This window comes from Aphanomyces invadans (assembly GCF_000520115.1).
Source record: "Aphanomyces invadans strain NJM9701 unplaced genomic scaffold supercont1.26, whole genome shotgun sequence".
NCBI classification, from domain to species: domain Eukaryota; phylum Oomycota; class Saprolegniomycetes; order Saprolegniales; family Verrucalvaceae; genus Aphanomyces; species Aphanomyces invadans.
In genome coordinates, this window is record NW_008580171.1 from 2,126 (window position 1) to 22,589 (window position 20,464).

The following is a 20,464-nucleotide window of genomic DNA, read 5'->3' on the forward strand; positions in this document are numbered from 1 at the left end:
AAATGCCTCAATGTTAGCGTTGCGCACTTGAAGATGATATCATTCTTATGCACGCATTGTGACTGCGATAATTCTGTAAGCACATTTACGTGCGACCGTACGAACTTGCAAGCGGCTTCAAAAGTCGCCGAAGGATTCCTCGAAGGTGTATGCCAAGAAAGTGGTACCGCGCCAACGTCGTAGGCAAATGAGCGCTGTTGTGTATTCGACGTGGCACATGCAACGACGAGATCACAGCCAGGTATCGAGTCCTGGACAAGTCCAAGCACATCCGCCGGCCGGTGGTTTGAGATGAATTCGTCGCCGAGGGTGTGCAATGATCACTTGCAGTGTAGGTACAGCAGGTCTAATGTGGACCACCAACTGCCATCCTTTCGTAGGAAACACAATACGTAAACCTGTGACATGGCCTGTGCCATGGCCGAAAGGAATGTCCATCGGTGGTGTTGCCACGTTTTAAAAGAAACTTCCTGGCTTATCCGAAAATCGACCATGAAATACGGATTGTTGTTGGATAATACAGGATATCCTCGCCCAATACACCAATCAGAGGGCAAGGACTCGGACTTGCTGTTACAAATGCTGATGATGCCACTCACTCACGACTAGCTTTCAACGAGCTTGAGCCTGTGTACGGCGCTGCTCGTGACCAACTGATGCAACTTCACGCAATATACCAAGAAGGTCACCTCATTACGAGCTCAGCAACCTCCTACCTCGAACTAAAATTAGCCCTGGGGTCGGCCGCCTTATGGGACGACGTGGAGATCTCATCTAAGTACGGTGTTTCGACAGGGTATGCATTCAAATAAGGACTTTTCATTGTCCACGTCGTCGTGGTTTCCCAGCGATGAACTAAAATGTTTAGGGTATTTAGTTGAATAAGGTATTTGATCGGCTGAAACTCCCACAGAGGGGGTGTTGTCTTGGAATTTGTATACCGCCATGCTTCCAGGCCAAGATGGCCACTCCAAACATACATATTTGGATATAAGAATCCTCGGCGACATCGTAGGACGAGGAGGCTACGACGAGTTGGAGAGCGCGCGCGAATACGGGACGCTCCTATCTATCGAGTGGTATTTGAGTGTCTTGATACCAACCCGCGAGGACAGGTACGGCGACTCCTCTTGCTCGGACGAGGAAGCATCATCCGATGACAATGGTAGACTTGACCGCCGCCGCCTGCCTGCATCCCATGGACAAGACGTTTGTGGGCGATTTCGGGCTTGGCGATACAACGAACCTGAACATTTTTCCATTCAACCCTGCCGGGCCTGGAATTCCGAGCAATGGCAATGCAATGGGAACTACGACCAACTCAATGAATTCCCTCATGGCAAATCACATGAACTCGATCATGGGCGCCAACCCAGGGATGAACATGGGTCAATACAATGCGTATCAAATGGGAAACATGGGAAACATGTTCATGCCATCGATGCCGACTGCGTATAACAACAACGGTGGCATCCCAGACGACTTGGCTGGAGCAGGAGCTGCCACTGGCACCGTGCCGCTCGACTTTCCTGACGATTTCAACACTCAAGCCGCATCCGCAGCTGCGAACATGATGAGCAACCCCAACATGCATATGACCAACGCGATGATGATGAACAATCCCATGATGATGAACCAGTTCAACGGCGGCAATCCCAATGGTTTTCAGCAAATGATGGGCAACCCGGCCATGTTTGGCATGAACAACGGCATGATGACCCCTCAGCAACAGCAGTTCTTCCGACAGCAGCAGTTTGCACAGCAGCAACTCATGCAGGCCAGAATGATGGCAGCCCAAGCTGCAAACGCCCAAGCGCAGCAACTGCAGCAACAACAGCAACTCCAACTGCAGCAGCAACAACAAGCCGCGACCCCCGTTCCGACGTGGCAATCGGAGAAAAACGACACGACTATTCGTCACGAAGTGATCAATAAGATTGTCGCGTTTCTCCGCGGTCAGAAGCCAAATGCCCCCGTGGACTGGATCCGACGACTGCCTCAAATGGCCAAGAAGCTCGAGGAAAAACTGTACCGCAACGCCAAGTCCAAAGAAGAGTATTTGAATGACTCGACGCTCAAGGCCCGGCTGCAGGTCGTCGCACGCAGCTTCCACGCGTTGCGCAACCCGAACACGCCGCCAGAACTGGCCGGGTTTTGCCAAAAAGTAGCATTGATCACGTCCAAACTGCCAAATCAGGCCGTCGCTGAGTACCACCAGAATGTACAAAACATGCTGACGGATCAGGAAAAGTTCAAGCCAGGGTTGCTCAACCAGCAACAACGGCTCCTCCTGCTGCGGCATGCGTCGTGGTGCCAGGAACAAACTGGATGCAAGGCAACTCCGCACTGCGCCGATATGAAAGCGCTGTGGAGTCACATCGGGGGCTGTACGAACACGACATCGTGTCAGTTTGAGAATTGCACGAGCTCCAAGTTTGTGCTGTCACACTTCCAGCAGTGTACCAACTCGCAGTGCATCGTGTGCAGCGTCGTGCGGCAGCCAGTGGAGGCCAAGGACGTGAATGGTGGATTAATCATGGACCCACAGCTGGCACTCCAAAAGCTGAATTCCCTCAAGCGATCTGCTTCCGAGGTCAGCGTGCCTGCTCAAACACCGGTCGTTTCATCACAACCGATTCCAATGCCGCCAACTCCCATCCCCGCCGCAACCCCCCAGTCCATTCCAGGTGCCCATCACTTTTTATTCGGATCTAACTTTCCTGCAGGCCAACCTCTTGTTCACACAGCGGCCACTCCCCCAAACTCTCAGCAATTTGCATCGCAGATGGCTGCAATCCAGCTAAAATTCAAAGACTGGAGTATTGTGCAACTACAGGAACACAACAAGAAGCTCGAGATGTGGGCAGAGCAACTGAAAAACCAAATTCAAATGATCACGGCCGAGTGCACCAAGCAAGTGGAGCTGTTCCGCATGGCGCTCGACCCCGCCGCCAAGGTCCAATACCACACTCAAGCCGAGGAATTGCAGAAGCAGCTCAAAGAGTTGAAGGCCAAACTCTCGCGGTGTGCTCACCAGCACAAAATTATGACCCTCACGATCCATGGACGGCAGAATGGCGGCGCGAATCCGATGATGCAGCCGCAGCATCAAGCACTGCTCAACCAAGCGGCGATGAACCAAGCAGCTGCGCTCAACCAGATGAACCATGCGACGGCCATGTACCAAATGAGCAGTCAGTCCATCAACTACCCTCCGATGACGCCATTGCCCTTGAACCAAGCCCCCATGATGCAGCAGCTCAACACCAATGAATCGATGCAGAACTTGCTCCTCAAGACAACCCCTCCTGTCCAGCCGCCGCCACATCCGTCCAATATTCCCATGCTTGAAACGTCGCTGATACAGACGCCGGTAGTGACCCCGCCACCGACTGCCGTCGTGATTAAGGACGAACCGCCAGCTCAGAAAAAAGTGAAATTGGAACCAACTGTGCACATCGAACAACAGGCGGAACCATCTGCGGCACCTGCCGCGGCAACTGCGACGACAGTCACCTGCATGTTGTCCCAAATGACCGACGAAGAAATCCAGGCGCATATTGATTCGCTCCAGCAAAACCACTGTGCCTCCATGACGGTGGTCCAGCTGAAGAAGCGGTTAGACCCGATCCTGAAAAACATGATGGAGCACAAGTTCGGGTGGGTGTTTAGCACCCCCGTGGACCCCGTCGCTCTGGGCATTCCCGACTATTTCAACGTGATCAAACGCCCGATGGACTTTGGCACAATCCGAAAAAAGCTCGAGAGCAACTATTACAAGCACATTTACCCGTTTGCAGCCGACGTTCGGCTCACGTTCCGCAATGCCCTCACGTTCAACAACGAGGGCGAAGAAGTGTATTCGCTTGCGAGTGACATGCTCAAAGACTTCAACTGCGAAATGGCCAAGCTTGAGGCGGAAATCAACGTCGAGGAGGTGATGGCGCGCGAGAAGGATGGTGCGTGCAGGCTGTGTGGCCTCGAGTCGCTCGTGTTCGAACCTGCCATCTTGTACTGCAATGGCGAGTGCAACACAAAAATCCGTCGCAACAACTACTACTTTTGCTCGGCCGACAACAAGTTCCATTGTTGCGTGACGTGCCATCCGAACCTTCCCGAGAGCATCCCCAACGCGGACGGCGTGCCGTACGTCAAAGCGGAACTGACGCGAAAGAAGAATGACGAGGTCCATGAAGAGCCATGGGTGTGCTGCGATAAGTGCAACCAGTGGGTTCACCAGATATGCGGCTTGTTCAACATGAAGAACGACAAGACGGAGAAGGACTTGAAGGCTGACAAGGAGAAGGGTCAGGACTTTGTGTGCCCGTCGTGCGTGTTGAAATCCGGTCGGAAGGGGGTCGAGAAAAAGGTGTGGACAGCGAAATCGCTGCCTCGGTCCAAGCTGAGCGACTACTTGGAGCGCCGTGTGGCCAAAGTGATGGAAGCGGAGATCACGGCCGAGATGCGGAAGGAAGTCCCGAGCACCGACAAACTCATCATTCGTCAGGTCAGCAACATCGAGAAAACGCTGATGGTCCGCGACAAAATGTACCAGCGCTACAAGGACGCCAAGTACCCGTCCGAGCACCGGTTCAAGTCGAAATGTTTGTGCATGTTCCAAGAAATTCACGGTGTCAGCGTCCTTCTCTTTGGCATGTACGTGCACGAGTTCGACCAGCAGGAAGCCAAATGCAACTCGCGTCGAGTGTACGTGAGCTACTTGGACTCGGTCAACTACTTGGAGCCTGCGTACTTGCGGACCAAGTTGTACCACGAGATCCTGATCGGGTACCTGGACTATGTCAAGCAAAGGGGCTTCCACACGGCGCATATTTGGGCATGTCCGCCGCTCAAGGGCGACGACTACATATTGTACTGCCACCCAGAGACTCAGAAAACCCCCAAGAGCGATCGGCTGCGGCAATGGTACATTCAAATGCTTATGAGGGCGAAAGAGGAAGGGATTGTCGTGGACATTAACAACATTTACGACGAGTACTGGTCGACGGCGCAGGCATCGCCGATGGAACTACCGTATTTTGAAGGGGATTACTGGGTCGGGTTGGCCGAAGAGCTGATTGAGAAGCTCGACGAAGACGACAAGACAAACAAGAAGAAGAAAGATCAGAAGAGCAAAAAGCCCAAGCAGCAGAGCAAGGACGCTGCGACAGAGGTGGAGTTTCAGGACCCGCTGATGAAAAAGCTCGGCGAGCATATTTACCCGATGAAGGACGACTTTTTGGTGGTCAAGTTTTTCCCGTCGTGCTCTCAGTGCAAAGTTATGATCGGTCAAGGCACAATCTGGAAAGAAAGCAAGACGTGCCTGTGCGACGGGTGTTACCAGAGCCAGATCCTGAACCAGGCGAAGAAGGAAACGCCGCCGTACATCCCGATCGTGCTCACGCTCAAGGGCAAATGCACCGACCCGGACGACATTGTCGAAAGCGAAGTGTTCGACACACGGCAAGCATTCCTGTCGCTGTGCCAGACCAACCATTACCAGTTTGACGAGCTACGGCGGGCCAAGCACACGTCCATGATGACGCTATTCAATCTGAGCCAGCTCACCAACAGCTACGTGTACAGTTGCAACGTGTGCAAGGCAGAAATCACGAGCGGCACGCGGTGGCACTGCAACACGTGCGTCGACTACGACGTGTGTGCGTCGTGCTACGACAAGAAAGTCAATGTCCACGTGCACATTTTGGAAGCGGTCGGGACGATCCCGGACGAAGCCAAGAAGCAGTTGGAGGAAAAGAAGAAGAACATTGCGCTGACCATGCAACTCCTCGTGCACGCGAGTAGCTGCGAGGAAGGCGGGTGTTCCTCGACCAACTGCGACAGGATGAAGGTGCTCATACGCCATGGCTCCCAGTGCAAGCTCCGGGCCACAGGCGGATGCAACACGTGCCGACGTATCTGGACGCTGCTGCAGATCCACGCGCGTCAATGCCGCACGACCGAGTGCCGCGTCCTCCGGTGTAATGACCTGCGCGAGCACTTGCGGAAACTGGCGCTGCAGCAGCAGCTCATGGACGACCGACGGCGAGCCGCTGTCACGGAACAGTACTCGAGGCAAGGCACCGAAGACAAGGTCGAACAACCAGAAACAAGTACTAGTGGTTAGTGTAGAATATGTTGAATGTGGCATGAGTATGGCGCAATCGACACCCGTGTTGCGAAATCTCGCGTTGATGTGGCCGTGATCGAGTCCTGTCTCGTGACCCGATCAGGTTGTGTATGCGCACTGTGTCACGGTGGTCAACCAAGGGTGGGGGACACCTGGAATAGATCCCGCTCAACGTGCTGTGCACCGACTTGAAAGCATCTCGAGGACCATGCTGGGTGTTGTCCAAGAGGGGGAGAGTAGCGTTGCACAGGGGGCTGTCGATGACCAGTCCCTTGGGACTGCCGGGTGGCACACACCAACAACCCCACCATGTTCCTGACTGGGACATGACTTTGGTCGCACTAGACGGAGGATCCGACGTGCTTGCCTTGCGCTCCATCGCAGAGCTAGCACGTCCACGGGATGAAACCCAGACGACAGCTGCTGTACAAGTAAACATGAAACTTCAATTACAACTACTGTCGCAGACGTCTAGGGCACTTCACCATTATGCCGCAGCAGCATCGAGGTCCGTTGGAGGGACCGTCCTCCTCTCGTTGGAGCACTCCACGAATCCATTCTTGGCCAGCAAATTGCCCGCGGTACGAGGGCTCCTCGTTTTTCGATACCAAGGCAGCCCATCTTCCACGACATGCAGTTTGCACTATTGGGAACGTTTCCGTGATCCACGTGTTGAGTACTTGCACAAGTCCCAATGGGTGTGCTGAAGAACGCGACCAAACCGTACCCTTCGCCACCCTTACCTGTTGTGTCCGTAACACAGTCGAGTGTGGATGGAACGAGCGAGGACGACAGAGGACAGTCCACTCTCCCGCTGCTGGTGCGTCCAACTCGGCGCCTCGTCTGGCTTGTTTCCGGGACGAAATTCTTTCCAAGCATGTCTGGGGATTCGACCTCTCAACGCATCGGCACTCGACCGGACGGCTTGTCTCAACCAACCCACTGTAGTCACCCACAGTGGGTGTGGTCCACACGAGGTACGCAGGAGTCTGCGCAATAGCCCATCGCGGTGCCATTCAAAATGCCCGTCACCGGGATCTGATTTGGTCCGAGTTGTTGAGCACAGGGCACGTCGCCAAAGTCAGCGCTCCGGCTGGGTGACTACCACCTTGGTCATTTTTGAATTGCCAGCTTTCGACCATGACCAGCGCCGTCGCCACCTCGGACAACGTGTGCAAGTACTCATACAAAAAGTGCTTGAATCCTCGCACGACCAAGCGCAATGGAACGCTGCACTCGTTGTGCGAGTTCCATCGCATCAAAGCCAACACCCTCCAGCAGATTTACGCCAAGAAGAAGAAGGATGCGGCGCTCCTGATGGAAGGGTCCACGACAGCCAACGCCATGTACGACAGTGAAGTCGACGTCGACATGGAAGAGCTCTTCGTCGGCGATCACGAGAACCTGCCGTGGCCGATCGCGTTCGACTATTCCAAGCCCCACTTTATGACGGAAGAGGACTGTAAAATTCTCCAGGAACTGCTGTGACCGACCTCGTGGCGTCGACAACTAATTTAACTGCATTTGCTACCCCTCCCCATGCGCACTAGTGCATCGAGTAAACACACCAGGGGTCGCAGCTTTAGCTCCATAACGCTTGGACCTGAACGCCGTGGAAGAGGTATTCTAGCGTGTCCCTTCGATCCAACCTTGAATCAACAATTAGATTCTGCAACGATTTCTCGAGTCCAAGCAATGCAGCGGCATTATTCCTCCACGCCACCTTGGAATCTCGAACGCAAGTACATCTCGACGTTGTGCTGTCCGGCGTTTGCTGCACACACAATCGGGACAATGGTCAGTTCTTCCAGGCGATGCTCGTAGAGAAATTGCACCACTGCAAGATGACCAGCATGTGATGCATGATTCATTGCAATCCGTGCGCTTTGGGGGTGGCGATCGACATGATGGAAGACGAACTGGACCACATCCACATGGCCGGCCGCCGCAGCCTTGGGCAAAGCGAACATGGAGAGGGGAAAGCCAGATGCGCACAGATACTCAACTGTTTCCATGTAGCCCATCTGTGCGGCGGCGTCGACGTGTCGGCTGTCGATGCCCCCGGGCCGACAACCGAGGTATTGCGCCAAATAGGAATTGGTGTGGTGGCACTGCAGTGCTTCAAGCAGACCTGCGGCCTTTGCTTCGTCATGCGCAAAAGTTCGACTGTGGAATACGTGTAGCATTATGGCAAGTTCTTCGGTCAGGCCATCTTGGAACTGCGTGACGTCGCGCACAAGCGACGGCAGGACCAGCACCGCTTTTGCCGCTGCCATGGATCAAGTGGTTCGGAACGCATGTTTCGAACAGCGTTCCAAACAATCTGTTGTTTGAAACACGTGTTTTACAAACGTCGCGATCCAATTCGCGCGACGGCTCCACCAAGTCGATGGGACTCCATAGCAGCCTCGTCTTCATCGTTTCATGTGCTCTCCATGCACGAGGCTTCCGCGTCGTCGATCTGGCCAATTTCACATCCCTGGCTGATGTTCCACCCGCAGTGTTCCCGCCGTACGCAAACGGATTCGTCGGGTACTATGGCGACCCATCGTCGACGTTTTTTCGTGACCACATCAACTCTGGCGCCATCTTTAACCCTGAAATCCCAGTGCAATGGAGCGGTGTTGACATTCTCCGTACGTGTCATTCCCTTCCATGAAGATCACTTCGAGGGAGGTCTGCGTAGAGAGATGCCCTGGAATGGTTGGACCATTTAGCGATGGCGAATACTACTGCGTGGGGAAGGAGTACGGGTTCTGCGACCAGCGGTCCAGTACTTGCTGGTGCAACAAAGGATACGAAGGGTTAAACTGCACGCAATGCATCCCGGAGTACTACAAGCACGGCGGTCTTTGCTATCCCAAGAGTAATCGTACCTTCCCAAATTGCTTGTCGTCTTCTCATGATCGTTCTGTAGAGAATTGCCCGAGCGACTGCTCTGGCCAAGGCACATGCGACTACGCCACGGGAAAATGCACATGCAATTCGTATCGTTTCGGGTTAGATTGTTCCCAGCGTATGCACTGCATCAACTCCAAGCAGATGTCTCATGGGACTGTAGAGTCTTGCCACCGCTTCGATATGTTGTGCACGTCGTGCACCGCCGGCGCTTGTTTGGCGTGCTTGCCGGGGTACTTTCCTATCACAAATCGATGCCGTACGATGGAGTTCCTCCTGTTCTATAGCTTCATGTGGCAATAGTGCCTTGTTCCACGTACGACCCCCGGTGCATTACCTGTGACGACCAGCGGTGCCTCTCGTGTGGAGACTTTATCCTCAACTCGGTGCGGCGCAGTGGTGCCCGTGCTGGCATCGATCCGTCCACCTCTCCCCTTGAAGAACCGACTCGGGAATTTTCATTTCTCTCCGTGTACGGCAGCCAGCACCCCCAAGTGTTTGATGAAGCAGAACCATTCGGGATCGTGCGTGCTATCCCGCCTTCCCTTTCCTGCACGCAGGGAACGTCCATGGATGCTTCGTTCGCATGCGTGCCGCTTCCTCGCAGCCACGTCATTTGTGGCCACTCGGGGACGCTATCGTTTTCGTCGCCGACATACGAGATTGCTGAGAATGCGCCATGGATTCCAGTCACAGTCACACGAACTGGCGGCGGCGTCGGCTCCGTTGCCGTCACATACGAGCTCATCCACTTGACCACGTCTGACCAAGACGTGAGCGCCACGGCGTTCTACACATCGAGCCAACGCCTTGAATTCCTCCCGGGGGTAACCTCCATCACGTTTTTCATCACCATCCACGACAACTTCGTTCGCAACGAGAACAAAGAGTTTCTCGTGGCGCTGCGAGATCCCACGTCTGATGCGACGCTCGGGAACCAAGACAATGCAGTCATCACAATCCTGGACAACGAGCCTGCGTCTCCGCGATTGACCGTACAGACCAAGCCATGGGGCACAGCAGGGACCCCGTTCTCCCTCAAGCTGTTATCATCGTCCACCACGTCGGCAAGCCGTTGGGTTGTCGTTGAAGCTAAGCTGACGCCTGCGCTGGCTGACACCAACATGGAGCAAATTTTCCTTCCTTTTGCAGCTGGTTCGTGGCTAACTACGTGGACACCCACGAGGCGCGGCAATTACTCGCTGTCGTTCTTTCAGCTCTTTGGCACAGGACTGCGAGGGCACTACTTTGCCAATGCGTGGCTTCAGGTAAAAGTCCATGGCAACTAAACGTTTTATGGACACTTGTAGGGGCCACCAAGAGTCAAGCGAGTCGATCGAGCGTTGAATTTCACCTGGGCAACGGACAAAGCAATGTGGAACCCATTTCACTTTGGAAGTGCCCGTTGGAGTGGGTACTTGCAGGCTGCGGCGTCGGAGCTCACGTACTTTCGAGTGGTCACAACGGGAAGCTTTCGGCTCTGGCTCAACGGTACGACCCGTTGACTCGATGTCGCGAGCGTGGATGACACGACTTGACCAGGCAAACTCGTGATTGATGCTTGGCTGCCGCTGGATTCGCAGAACTGGGGGGCGGTCGTGCTCGAGCAAAATAAGTTGTACTCCATCACGTTCGACTACCGCCACGGAATCGCTCCTTCCACGCGGCTCAACCTGCAGTGGCAAAGCGCCTCCATCCCACTGCAGAGCATCCCAACGCAGCAATTGTTTGTCGCTCAACTCGTCGGTTCGACGTCGGTGACGATTCTTCCGTCCAGTCCAGTGCCAAACGTCATTTTCCAAGGCAATACTTCAGGCGTTGCTGGGGCGGTCTATTCGTTCGCGTTCTATTCACTGGATGGACAGGGCAACCTGCGGCGCCAGTCCGAAACAGAATTTCGAAGTGTCCTGACGCTCCAGTCGTCTCCACAAACGAATGTCGACGTGGCGCTAGCGTACGATCCGTCGACTCAAAAGATGCTGGCGCAAGCTCGCCCGGTTGTGATGGGGCTGTACTCGTTGCAGCTTTTCCTCAACCAAGTTCGAGTCACTGGGTTCCCCATCGATGTTCAAATCGCGTCATCGCCGTTTGCTGGTCCTCGCTCCGACGTGTTCGGCCCTGGTGTCGCTCCAACTGGTGTCATCGCTGCAGCGCGAGCAACCATGACGATCCGAGCGAGAGATCTGTATGGCAATACGATGTCTCAAGGAGGCGCCGAATTCACTGTACATCTCTCCAACCAAAATCGTTCCTTTCACCCACAGTATGTGTAGGTTCGGGCTGTGTCGGGAGTCCAGGCCCTCGTGGATCTGGGCACCGTCGTCAACAACTTGGACGGCACGTACACAGCTTGGTACATCCCTCGCTTTTCTGGCGCATACTCGATTGAGGTCCTCGTGAACAAGATGCACGTAGCGCAGAGTCCATATGCGATTTCAGTGGCGCCAAACGAACCGTTCGGGCCATCGTCGCACTTGGTGTCTGGTTTGGGACTCACGTCTGCAACGACGGGACTTCCCTCGACGTTTGTCGTTCAGTTACGCGACGTCAACGGCAATTTGATCACGGCTGGTTCGGCGGCGGTCACTTGCACACTCGCCACATCGACCTGCGTCAACATGCTCAACGGTCAATACAGCTGCACGTACACTCCAACGGTTGCGACGCCTACGATGGTGCTAAGCGTCCAAGTCAATTCGATGCCGATCAAGAACAGCCCGTTCGTAATTCCAGTGACGACGGGAGCAATTGCGACTTCGACTTCGGTTGCCAATGGCACTGGGCTGCTGTACTCGTTCGCAGGTCAAGTGACCAAGGTGAACATTCAAGCCAAGGACATCTACGGGAATAATCGCATGGGTGCAGACACGTTGACTGGACAGCTTGTCCTTCCCAACGGCGCTCCGACCACGAATACGTCGGTGACGATTGCGTACCTCTCGAAAGGTTACCATGAACTCTCGTATCAAGTATTTGCAGCGGGGAGCTACCTCCTCCGCATCCAAGCGGGTGGACAAAACATCCTGAACAGTCCATTTACGATCTCAATCTACCCAGGTCCGGCCGATATCGTCCAAACGACCGCGTCCTTTGCATCCTCTCAGCCATTTCTTGCTGGGACGACAGTGGTGGCCAAGATTGAGCCGAAAGACGCGTTCGGCAACCCAGTCAACCAGCCGTACCTGTTCAGACTAAGTCCCCAAAGCATGTTCACACTCACTTCAGCCACGAATGCGGTCTACACCGTCGCCCTGACCCCAACACTTTCCGGTGTGTACACATTTCAGCCACAGATTTATTTGCCTGGCGGGGGCAACGTCACGCTGTACAAATCGCGCGACTGGAGCGGGCCGTCCGTGCTGTTTCAAACGCCAATGCCTTTGGGGGCCAACTACGGACTCAAGGTCCCTCCACTGACCGACGCGATGCGAGACTTCAGCGCCGTCTGGCGAGGCTACATCTCTGCGACGTATTCAGAGCTATACACGTTCCATGTGACTGCGTCTGGCTGCCACGTCCGCATCATGCTCAACAAGACCGAAGTTGTGCATCTGACCAAAACTGGCATTGGCCTCTTCTCGACGGCGCTCACGGCGGCTTCCATGATGTACTTGGAGATCTGGGTATCGAAGGCAAGCGATGCCGGGCCAGTAAAGTACAAGGTCACGTGGTCGAGTTTGTCACAGCCCGAACAGGACGTGCCAGCCTCGAGCCTTTTCTCGTTATGGCGCGTCACGTCGCTGTCGCCGACTTTTTCGGTGTTTCCGAACGCCCCGTTTCCACCAAATTTTGAGTTGAGCCCGATGTCGCCGACCCAGTGGACGGCTGGAACTTCCGTTGTGCTGACGGTGGTGGCCAAAGACGCGTTTGGAAACGTGCGGGATAGAGGAGGGGACAGTCTCCAGGTGCTGCTCTCCAGTTTCAACCAGCAGCTGCCGGTGAATTTTAACGTCCAAGACATTCAAGACTTCCGCAATGGCACGTACGGTGTTCGAATCGTATCGTTCTCGAGCGGAAATCTGAGCCTCACGCTGGGGGTGCACGCCTCTCCGGTCCATTCGTCCATCAGCGTCTACGGTTTTGAACAGAGTTTGGCCACGATACGGGGGAACCCTTTTCTCATCTCGGTGGCTCCAGCCATCATTTCACTCGAATCGACGGTCTTTACTGGCCCCGGACTGGTGGCTGGCATCGCTGGGGTCACGCTGTCCTTTTCAATGGCCCTGCGAGATGCTTACTTGAATGCAGTCGCTGTTGCGCCGTCCGGCCTGGTCGTGTTTCTCACGCGAGACGTTGCGACGAGTGTCGTTGGGAAATGGACTTTCGACGTGGCCACTCGCGAGATCACTGTGGCATTTGTGCCCGAGGTGGCTGGCATATATGCCATCAAGCTCCAGCTCGGGACGGCGACATACACCCCTCTCGACATCCAGCCCCTCATTCGGCCCAATGTCTCGAACGCCACGACCAGTCAAATTGTCTTCGCTGGTCCTGCACTTGCTCCCTTTACCGACCAGCAGTCGTTCTCGGTCGTACTCTACGATGCTTACGGGAACCCCGTCGGTGTCGGCGGGGATCGCGTGGCGGTCACTGTGAATGGGGCCGCAGCTGCCGTCGCTGATGTTGTGGACAACCTGGATGGCACGTACCAGGTCCACGTGGCCCTTCCGTCCCGCGGAGTCTTTGAGATCACCACTCTGCTCATGCAACCCAATTCGTTCGGCCTCGCTGGTAAGTATTACCCCAACACGACTACGTTCACCGCCGAGATGACGCGCATCGACCGAGTCATCGACTTGACAGGCATCGACACGCCCAAAATCGAGTGGACCGGGTTTCTCCTTGGCACCTTCACCGAAACTTTTCAGTTCGACCTGGTCGGATGTCGACTCTTCATCGACAACGTCGCCGTCCCCTCCAGCTCCACCGTCCTCCTCATCGAGACGCACTTGCATGTCGTGCGTGTGGAAAGCTTCCCAGGCGCCGCCACCATCCAAATGAGATACCAAAGCGCCCGCACGCCGGCACAAATCGTTCCCTCTACCGTGCTGTTTCCCACAGCCACCGAGATCGGTCCCCGGCTTCGCCTCACCGGCTTCTAGCAACTGGCTTGCCCAACAATATATTATGTGCTTCACTGTTCAAAAGTCAAACGCTAACTCATCGCTTCCCAACAAATCGTCTCCGAGCTCTTCCTCGATGCCGTCCATAAATGTAAACTCGTCTTCGTCTTTGAGCAGTTCCGGCGGACATGCAATCATTTGTTGTACGGGAGTCGCCGCTTTCGGTGTCGGTGCGGCAGAAGGCGGAGTTGGTTTCGGGGATTCAACTTTATCTGCTTTCACTGGGGTCGGTGTTGCAGGTTTTGGAGGGGCCGACGGCAAATTTGCCGGCATGGGGATCGGCTGCGGTGCTGCCTGGGGTGTGGGGGGTTTGACAGTCTGTGGAGTTGGTGCTGGCTTTTTCATAGGCGGCTGCTGGTCTGCCTCCATCACCGACGACCCTCGTTTCAGTGGAGCCGTCGACTGCGATGGTGCAGCTGGCTCCTTCTTCTCGACTGCGTTCGCTCTTGCTTCCTCCTCCATGGACTTTTCCATCTCGCCGGCATCCCGCACCAGCGCACACACGACACACGCCGGGTTGGTGCATTGCTGAAAGTGCGACAACACGTACTTGGAGCTCAGGCAGTGTGCATACGCGCAACTCTCTGACTTTTTGCACCCCATGACGTGAGTCCACAGCTTTTTCATCTCGGCGCAATACGGCAGGACGCACTTGTCCGTGGGACAGAAGAGTGCGTGGCGGAGGTGCAGGAGCCTCTGCTGCTGGCGCTCGAGAATCGTCTGGTTTTGGGCCACACACTTGACGTGCATCATGCCCAGCACCTTGGCGTGGTATTCCTGGGTCTGCCTCGTCGTCAGCATATTGGCAGCCCCCTTCGCCTTTTCTGTAAATTGTCGGATCTTGTCTGCAGTGTGTTGGGGCTCCGTCCTGATGTCTCGAAGAGGAAGGCATACGACGCAGTTGGGCTTGGCGCAGTGCTGGTAGTGCGCCAAAACATACTTGGAACTCACGCAATGCGGCGTCGAACACGTGTCGGCTTGTCTGCACGTGAGCACGTGGGCCCACAACGGCTTCATCTCGTGGCAGGACGGCTGGGTGCATTTTTCCAGCTTGCACTCGCTCGCGTGTCGGAGTTCGAGAAGCCGCTGCTGCTGTCGCTGTAGAATGGATTGGTGCTGAAGTTGGGTCGAGTCGTTCATCATAAAGTCAACCTTTTGGTGGTAGTCGCGGATGATGTTCTCCGGGAGGGTGCTACTGATAATTTTGGCTTGGGAAGCAAAGTGCGACTGCGGCTTTCCTTCGTCCTTGAGCTCGAGGGGCATTTGGAGGGGTTGGTGCGACATAGCTGCTCCGACGAGGTGATGGGGCGGAAGGCTATTTTGTTTGAACTGTTGTTGTTGTAGGTGTTGTTTTTGCTGCTGTTGGACCATGTGATTGAACTGGTGCTGCTGTTGGAGTGAGTTGGTCGGTTGGGGCTGCGGTGGCTGATTGAGGGATGCACAAACAACACACGTGCTCTTCATGCACTGCTGGTAGTGCGCCAACACGTATTTCGAACTCACGCAGTGCGGCGTCGAGCAGTTCTCGTTCTCTGGACACGTTTGGATGTGGGCCCACAGCGGCTTCATCTCAGCACACGCAAGCTGCGCACACTTGTCTTGCTTGCACTCGCAAGCGTGTTTGAGCTGCATGAGCCGCTGCTGCTGCCGCATCAGCACGACGCGGTGCTGTCCGATGTTCTGGATCATCGTGAGCACTTTGTGGTTGTACTCGGTGATCGTTCGCGGCGTCAAAATCGATGCAATCGCCCGGGCGTTGTCGAGAAACGGGTTGTTAAGCTCTGCTGGCATTGCAATCGCCTCCATCTTGGCAGGACCGGATGGGGCTGTCGGTGCCGTTGGGAGCTCCGTCTTGGGTGCAGTCGTCGGCGGGGGCACTCCCTTCTTCTGATTGTTCTTGTGAATTTCCGTCGCGACAACTTGCAACCGCTCCTTCAGTCGCGCGTTGTCAGTGTACTCGGCCTTGGATGTTGCCTTTTGGTACAGCATTTCCTCGAGCTTCTTAGCCATGTGTGGCAGTCGGTTGATCCAGTCGGGCGTCGCATTTGGGTTTTGTGCGCGCAGCAGCATCACGATGCGGTGGATGAGGTCTTGCCGGATCCCATTGTCGTCTGTGGACCGCCAGTCCTTGTTCTTGAATTCCTGCGCCACGACATGTAGCCGTTGCTGCAGTGTATTCATGTCGTTGTATTCTTGCTTCGAGTTAGCCTTGCGGTACAACGCTTCCTCGAGCTTCCTTGCCATCTGAGGCAGCCGTCGTATCCAGTCGGGCGGGGCGTTGGGTTTCTGCATTTGAAGGAATCGAATGATGCGCCCGATCACGTCCTTTCGTTGGGGGTCGTCGGACGGAGACCGCCAACTACCAGCGTTGTTGTTGTTCGCGTTGTTGGCAGCGGACGTCGCTGTGTTCACCGCAGATGGCTGTGCAATGGACGGGTGGGGCTGTTGTGGGGTCCCGAGGCCGTTGGTGGCCGGGGCTCCCAACATGCCAGAGTTGCCGCTCAAGTTGGTCTGGTTGTTGTTCATATTGAGCATATTTTGCTGCATGAACTGCATATACTGCTGCTGCTGCGCCTGGAGCATCTGGTGCTGCTGCAACATGTTGAGGTTCTGTGGTGCGTACCCGCCAAACATCGGATTGTACTGCATTTGCTGCATCGCGGGACTCATGTACAGATGAGGGTTCATTCCAGCCGCCATCATTGGGTTCATGCCCATCATCGAAGTTGGATCCATGACACCGCCGCTGTTCAAGGTTGCCGCCGCCGGGGTCAGCTTTGGGGGATCGCCGCCCAGTTCCGGCGGAAATTCAATCGCAGCCGATCCCAAGTCGTCCATCGAGTTCGATGCCGAAGGGTTATACATCGACGCCATATTCGGAGGAACTCCCATGTACATCATGCTTTGCATCGCGCCCATGTTCATCGGCATGTTGAGGCCGCCTGTGCCGATGCCGTTGTTCTGTGGCATCGAGAAAGCACCGGCCCCAAATATGTTTGGGTTGTTACCGTTCGCTCCCCCCATACCAGTCATCATGAAGTCTTCTTCCACAAACGTCTTGTCCATGTGAGTAGGCCGCTTCGCCGTTCGGTGTGCCGGTGGACTCTACACAGTCAAAGTGAGGTCCCTGCACCCACATGACTCTGAAAACGCATGTCTCGCGAGTACTCGAGACTTCTTCGTCACACAGGCATCGCCATCCGCCGTACCTGATTCGAAGGGGGCGTCTACTCGGCCAAGAGCTCGCTCACCTTGTCGTCCTTAGGCCTCCTGCGAGATAACTCCAAATGGGGTTTCTTGATAAGTAACAGGAACTACGGCTATCCGGATAAATATTCCAGGAGAACGTTAGGACTTGAGTTTTGAATCGAATACGACGGCAGGGCGATGACCACATCCGGATACCTCCTGCCGCGCATGGGTCCAAGCTTAACCCTCCATCTTGTGGCCCGCGGTGAATATTATCTTGGATTTTGTATGGTTCTTTAAACTTTTGAACTCCGTCTGAACAGTTAAAGTTCAGACGGCGAGGAGACACGACATACAAATATCAAGGTAAATTTACGAGTATCACAAATTTCGTACAAGGGATCTCGGCTTAGCCTCAATTGTCCAAGGAGCTTCTGCTGCTCCTTTTAGCGTGATATCTTCTACGTGATATATGTTGTTCGTACAGGCGGCCATTCGCCCAGCAAACACCTTGAAATTCCTGTGTTTAAAGCGCATATGCCGTTTACCTCATTCTCGCATGAGAAGCATCGTCGTCACTTGAATTCTTCAAATCCTCCTATTTTTGGCGAAATCCCTTAAGTAAGACAGGACGTCAAACTCGACCCCCTTTCGCTCCTACAACACTTGGCCACGTCAGAATTCCACTTGGCGACGCCTGCGTATTTTGTACCTCTGTTGCATCAAGCACACTCCATGGAGCTGAAGCTAACCCCAGCAATACGTCACTACCCCATTGGCGTTGACATTGTGGGCAATTCACATGGATTTCCCTTAATCGAGTAGATTTTCGGCCGTCAACATTGGTGGAGATTCGTCGTCGAGGAAGAGTGTACTTTGATAAAACCGTCCTGCCAACCTTTAAAATTTGATATGTCTCCACAGTCGAATTCACCTCACCCTGGATCGGCGACGTCAGGGCGACACCTCGATGTCATGAATCGACGCTGAACTTTTGTCTGCTGCGCTCATTCCACCCTTAGATGGGAGTCTTCAGCTAAACCCGCATTTTTTCGAGCTGCGTGAAGCCGTTAAGCGAATGGATCTCGAACAGACGCAAGGTCGTGTCGTTGCTTGCAGCGGCTGTCAAACTTATACGCGACGATCATGGATGGATCTGTCTGCAATCAAGTCTCCAACAGTTTATAATTGTGTTTGCCCATATTGCTAATCAACCCATGTTAACCACTGTGGTCGACGGTGTGTCGACTTTGAGCCCACTCCAGGCCTTCCTCGTCCTCGCGTGCATCCTCATCGCCCTTCTTCTATCGGCATGCTATACGATCTCCATATACAGCTCCCCGATCGCGCTACTTGCGTTTGGTTTTGGCGGGTATTCGTTGCTACAGCGCCTCGCCACCGCGTGCGGTGTCCTGTCACCACAACCTCACGTCGGCATCCAAGCTCCCGACGCCATCCGCTTTGTCTGCATTTCAGACACCCGCGGGAAACATGACAGGGTGAAGCTTCCTCCGGGCGATGTACTCCTTCATGCTGGGAACTTCGTTTCGCACGGATCGCAGGAAGAAGTCGCCAGGTGCTCAGCTTCATTGCATCGCAAGTGCTCACTTCGCGTATCTAGATTCAACACTTGGCTTGGGTCCCTTCCTTATCGCCGAAAAATTGTGATCTCGGGCCATCTGGAAACCCAGTGTCCCATCTCGTGGGCCAAGATCCTGACAAACTGCGACTACTTGGACCATTCCAGCGTTTCTATTGACGGCGTGTCCATCTTTGGATGCCCATCCGTTGCCCCAGATCGACTTCACCAGATTCCTGCGCACACGGATGTTGTCGTGACAAGCGCGGCTCCATTTGGCATCCTCGACAAAACGTTGGTCGACGGCACCCACGTCGGTGACGAAACCCTGCTCAAGCAAATCCTGACGCGGATTCGACCGAAACTGCACGTGTTCGGTAGCGTCCAAGAAGCGTACGGGAAGACAGTGATGGGAACCACGACTTTCGTGAACGCATCCGTCACCACGTACATGCGTCAGCCCTCCAACGCCGCCTGGATCATCGACCTTCCCCGACGAAGTGCAAAACTTTCACCAACGTAACTTATTACCAAAGTCGTGAACACCCAGGATGTACACTGTTGTGGTTGTACTTGAGGCTTGTAGCGTCTGTATGGCACCGTCGCGTTCGTTGAGAGGGATTGCTGCTGCTCATCTCGATGTAGTGAGTACTTTTATGGAGTCGTCGAATTGGGTTGCACAACACCGCCTTGTCGATGCCAATTCTAAACAACGTGATCTCCGATCATTACGACGATGCAATGAACCAGGCGAATTGCGACCACATGCACGAATACATGCCCACGAAGAAAGAAACCCTGAAGTACAAAACCCCCGAAGTGACGCGCGATATGGCTACAAGCGTTGCAAACCAATCGAGAATGCGCTTTGAGGCTGAGAAAGCATTGCGTCGATGCATTCGCTCTCGTTTTGACGTCTTTGGAGAATCCAAGGCTCGGTGTACTGGGAGCGAAGCACTCTTGTCCGCCGCTGCACCTCGTTGTTGATGTGCATCGGTTTGAATCCCTTGGGTGTATCGTCTTGTTCGACGACGAGATGGTGGGTGCCGTGTGGCTTTTTTCCACACGGGTGTGGGGCTGTTTCCTTCGATCTGGCGGCCCCTCGTGTCTGTCTGTGCATCCTGGGCTTGATTTCCTTATGTGGCAAGAGTATTGAATGCCAAACAGCACAACATGAGATTGCCATCGGACGCTGCCGCAAGTGTTCCAACACCACCACGTGGATCGAGACGCTGGACTAGGTCCCGACGCGACGTCAGCCGGCCAGGTTTCAAACATCACGATCCACAAGAGGGTCGAACACGAAGTCAATGCCAAATCCTCGATCGTCAATGCGCAAGGCGTCCGCACGTACAACATCTTATATGTCATCACGATTGACCATCACCACACGTACTCGAACAATTGAAACGATATAACGCAGCGCCTCAAACGACTGCCACAATGAAGTTCGAGGTCGGCACGAACTCCACCAAGTACTACAAGAAGGACAACCCGCTGAATGGCAAGACACGGTCCTGCCGTGTCGTGGGATTGAGGGGTTTC

General features: G+C 54.6%; 6 protein-coding genes across 7 annotated transcripts; 4 read left to right on the top strand and 2 right to left on the bottom strand.

The window, feature by feature from the left end:
• The first annotated feature begins 983 nt into the window (after positions 1-983).
• Positions 984-6,203, top strand: H310_10359 (hypothetical protein). The gene is made up of 3 exons (XM_008876727.1): positions 984-1,115; positions 1,170-2,687; positions 2,727-6,203. Exons 2-3 carry the CDS (start codon positions 1,199-1,201, stop codon positions 6,125-6,127), a joined length of 4,890 nt encoding a protein of 1,629 aa, XP_008874949.1. The 5' UTR covers positions 984-1,115; positions 1,170-1,198; the 3' UTR covers positions 6,128-6,203.
• Positions 6,204-7,185: 982 nt separating this feature from the next.
• H310_10360 (hypothetical protein) lies at positions 7,186-7,664 on the top strand. The gene has a single exon (XM_008876728.1). The coding sequence runs from the start codon at positions 7,271-7,273 to the stop codon at positions 7,616-7,618; it is 348 nt and encodes a 115-aa protein (XP_008874950.1). The 5' UTR covers positions 7,186-7,270; the 3' UTR covers positions 7,619-7,664.
• A 25-nt stretch (positions 7,665-7,689) lies between these two features.
• Positions 7,690-8,416, bottom strand: H310_10361 (hypothetical protein). Its single transcript, XM_008876729.1, has one exon. It carries the CDS (start codon positions 8,404-8,406, stop codon positions 7,837-7,839), a length of 570 nt encoding a protein of 189 aa, XP_008874951.1. The 5' UTR covers positions 8,407-8,416; the 3' UTR covers positions 7,690-7,836.
• Positions 8,417-8,496: 80 nt separating this feature from the next.
• H310_10362 lies at positions 8,497-14,259 on the top strand. 2 transcript variants are annotated; one of them, XM_008876730.1, is made up of 8 exons: positions 8,497-8,766; positions 8,817-8,996; positions 9,048-9,146; positions 9,192-9,287; positions 9,332-10,296; positions 10,339-10,519; positions 10,571-11,253; positions 11,302-14,259. In XM_008876730.1, the coding sequence occupies exons 1-8, from the start codon at positions 8,520-8,522 to the stop codon at positions 14,128-14,130; spliced, it is 5,280 nt and encodes a 1,759-aa protein (XP_008874952.1). In that variant the 5' UTR covers positions 8,497-8,519; the 3' UTR covers positions 14,131-14,259. The 2 variants fall into 2 exon arrangements, with proteins under 2 accessions (XP_008874952.1, XP_008874953.1); XM_008876731.1 differs by lacking the exon at positions 8,497-8,766 and having other exon boundaries at positions 8,772-8,996.
• H310_10363 (hypothetical protein) lies at positions 14,042-17,433 on the bottom strand. The gene is made up of 2 exons (XM_008876732.1): positions 17,361-17,433; positions 14,042-17,256 (listed from the first exon to the last, which is right to left on the bottom strand). The coding sequence occupies exon 2, from the start codon at positions 17,215-17,217 to the stop codon at positions 14,170-14,172; it is 3,048 nt and encodes a 1,015-aa protein (XP_008874954.1). The 5' UTR covers positions 17,218-17,256; positions 17,361-17,433; the 3' UTR covers positions 14,042-14,169.
• An 835-nt stretch (positions 17,434-18,268) lies between these two features.
• Positions 18,269-19,470, top strand: H310_10364 (hypothetical protein). The gene is made up of 2 exons (XM_008876733.1): positions 18,269-18,916; positions 18,962-19,470. Exons 1-2 carry the CDS (start codon positions 18,558-18,560, stop codon positions 19,440-19,442), a joined length of 840 nt encoding a protein of 279 aa, XP_008874955.1. The 5' UTR covers positions 18,269-18,557; the 3' UTR covers positions 19,443-19,470.
• Positions 19,471-20,464: the final 994 nt, after the last annotated feature.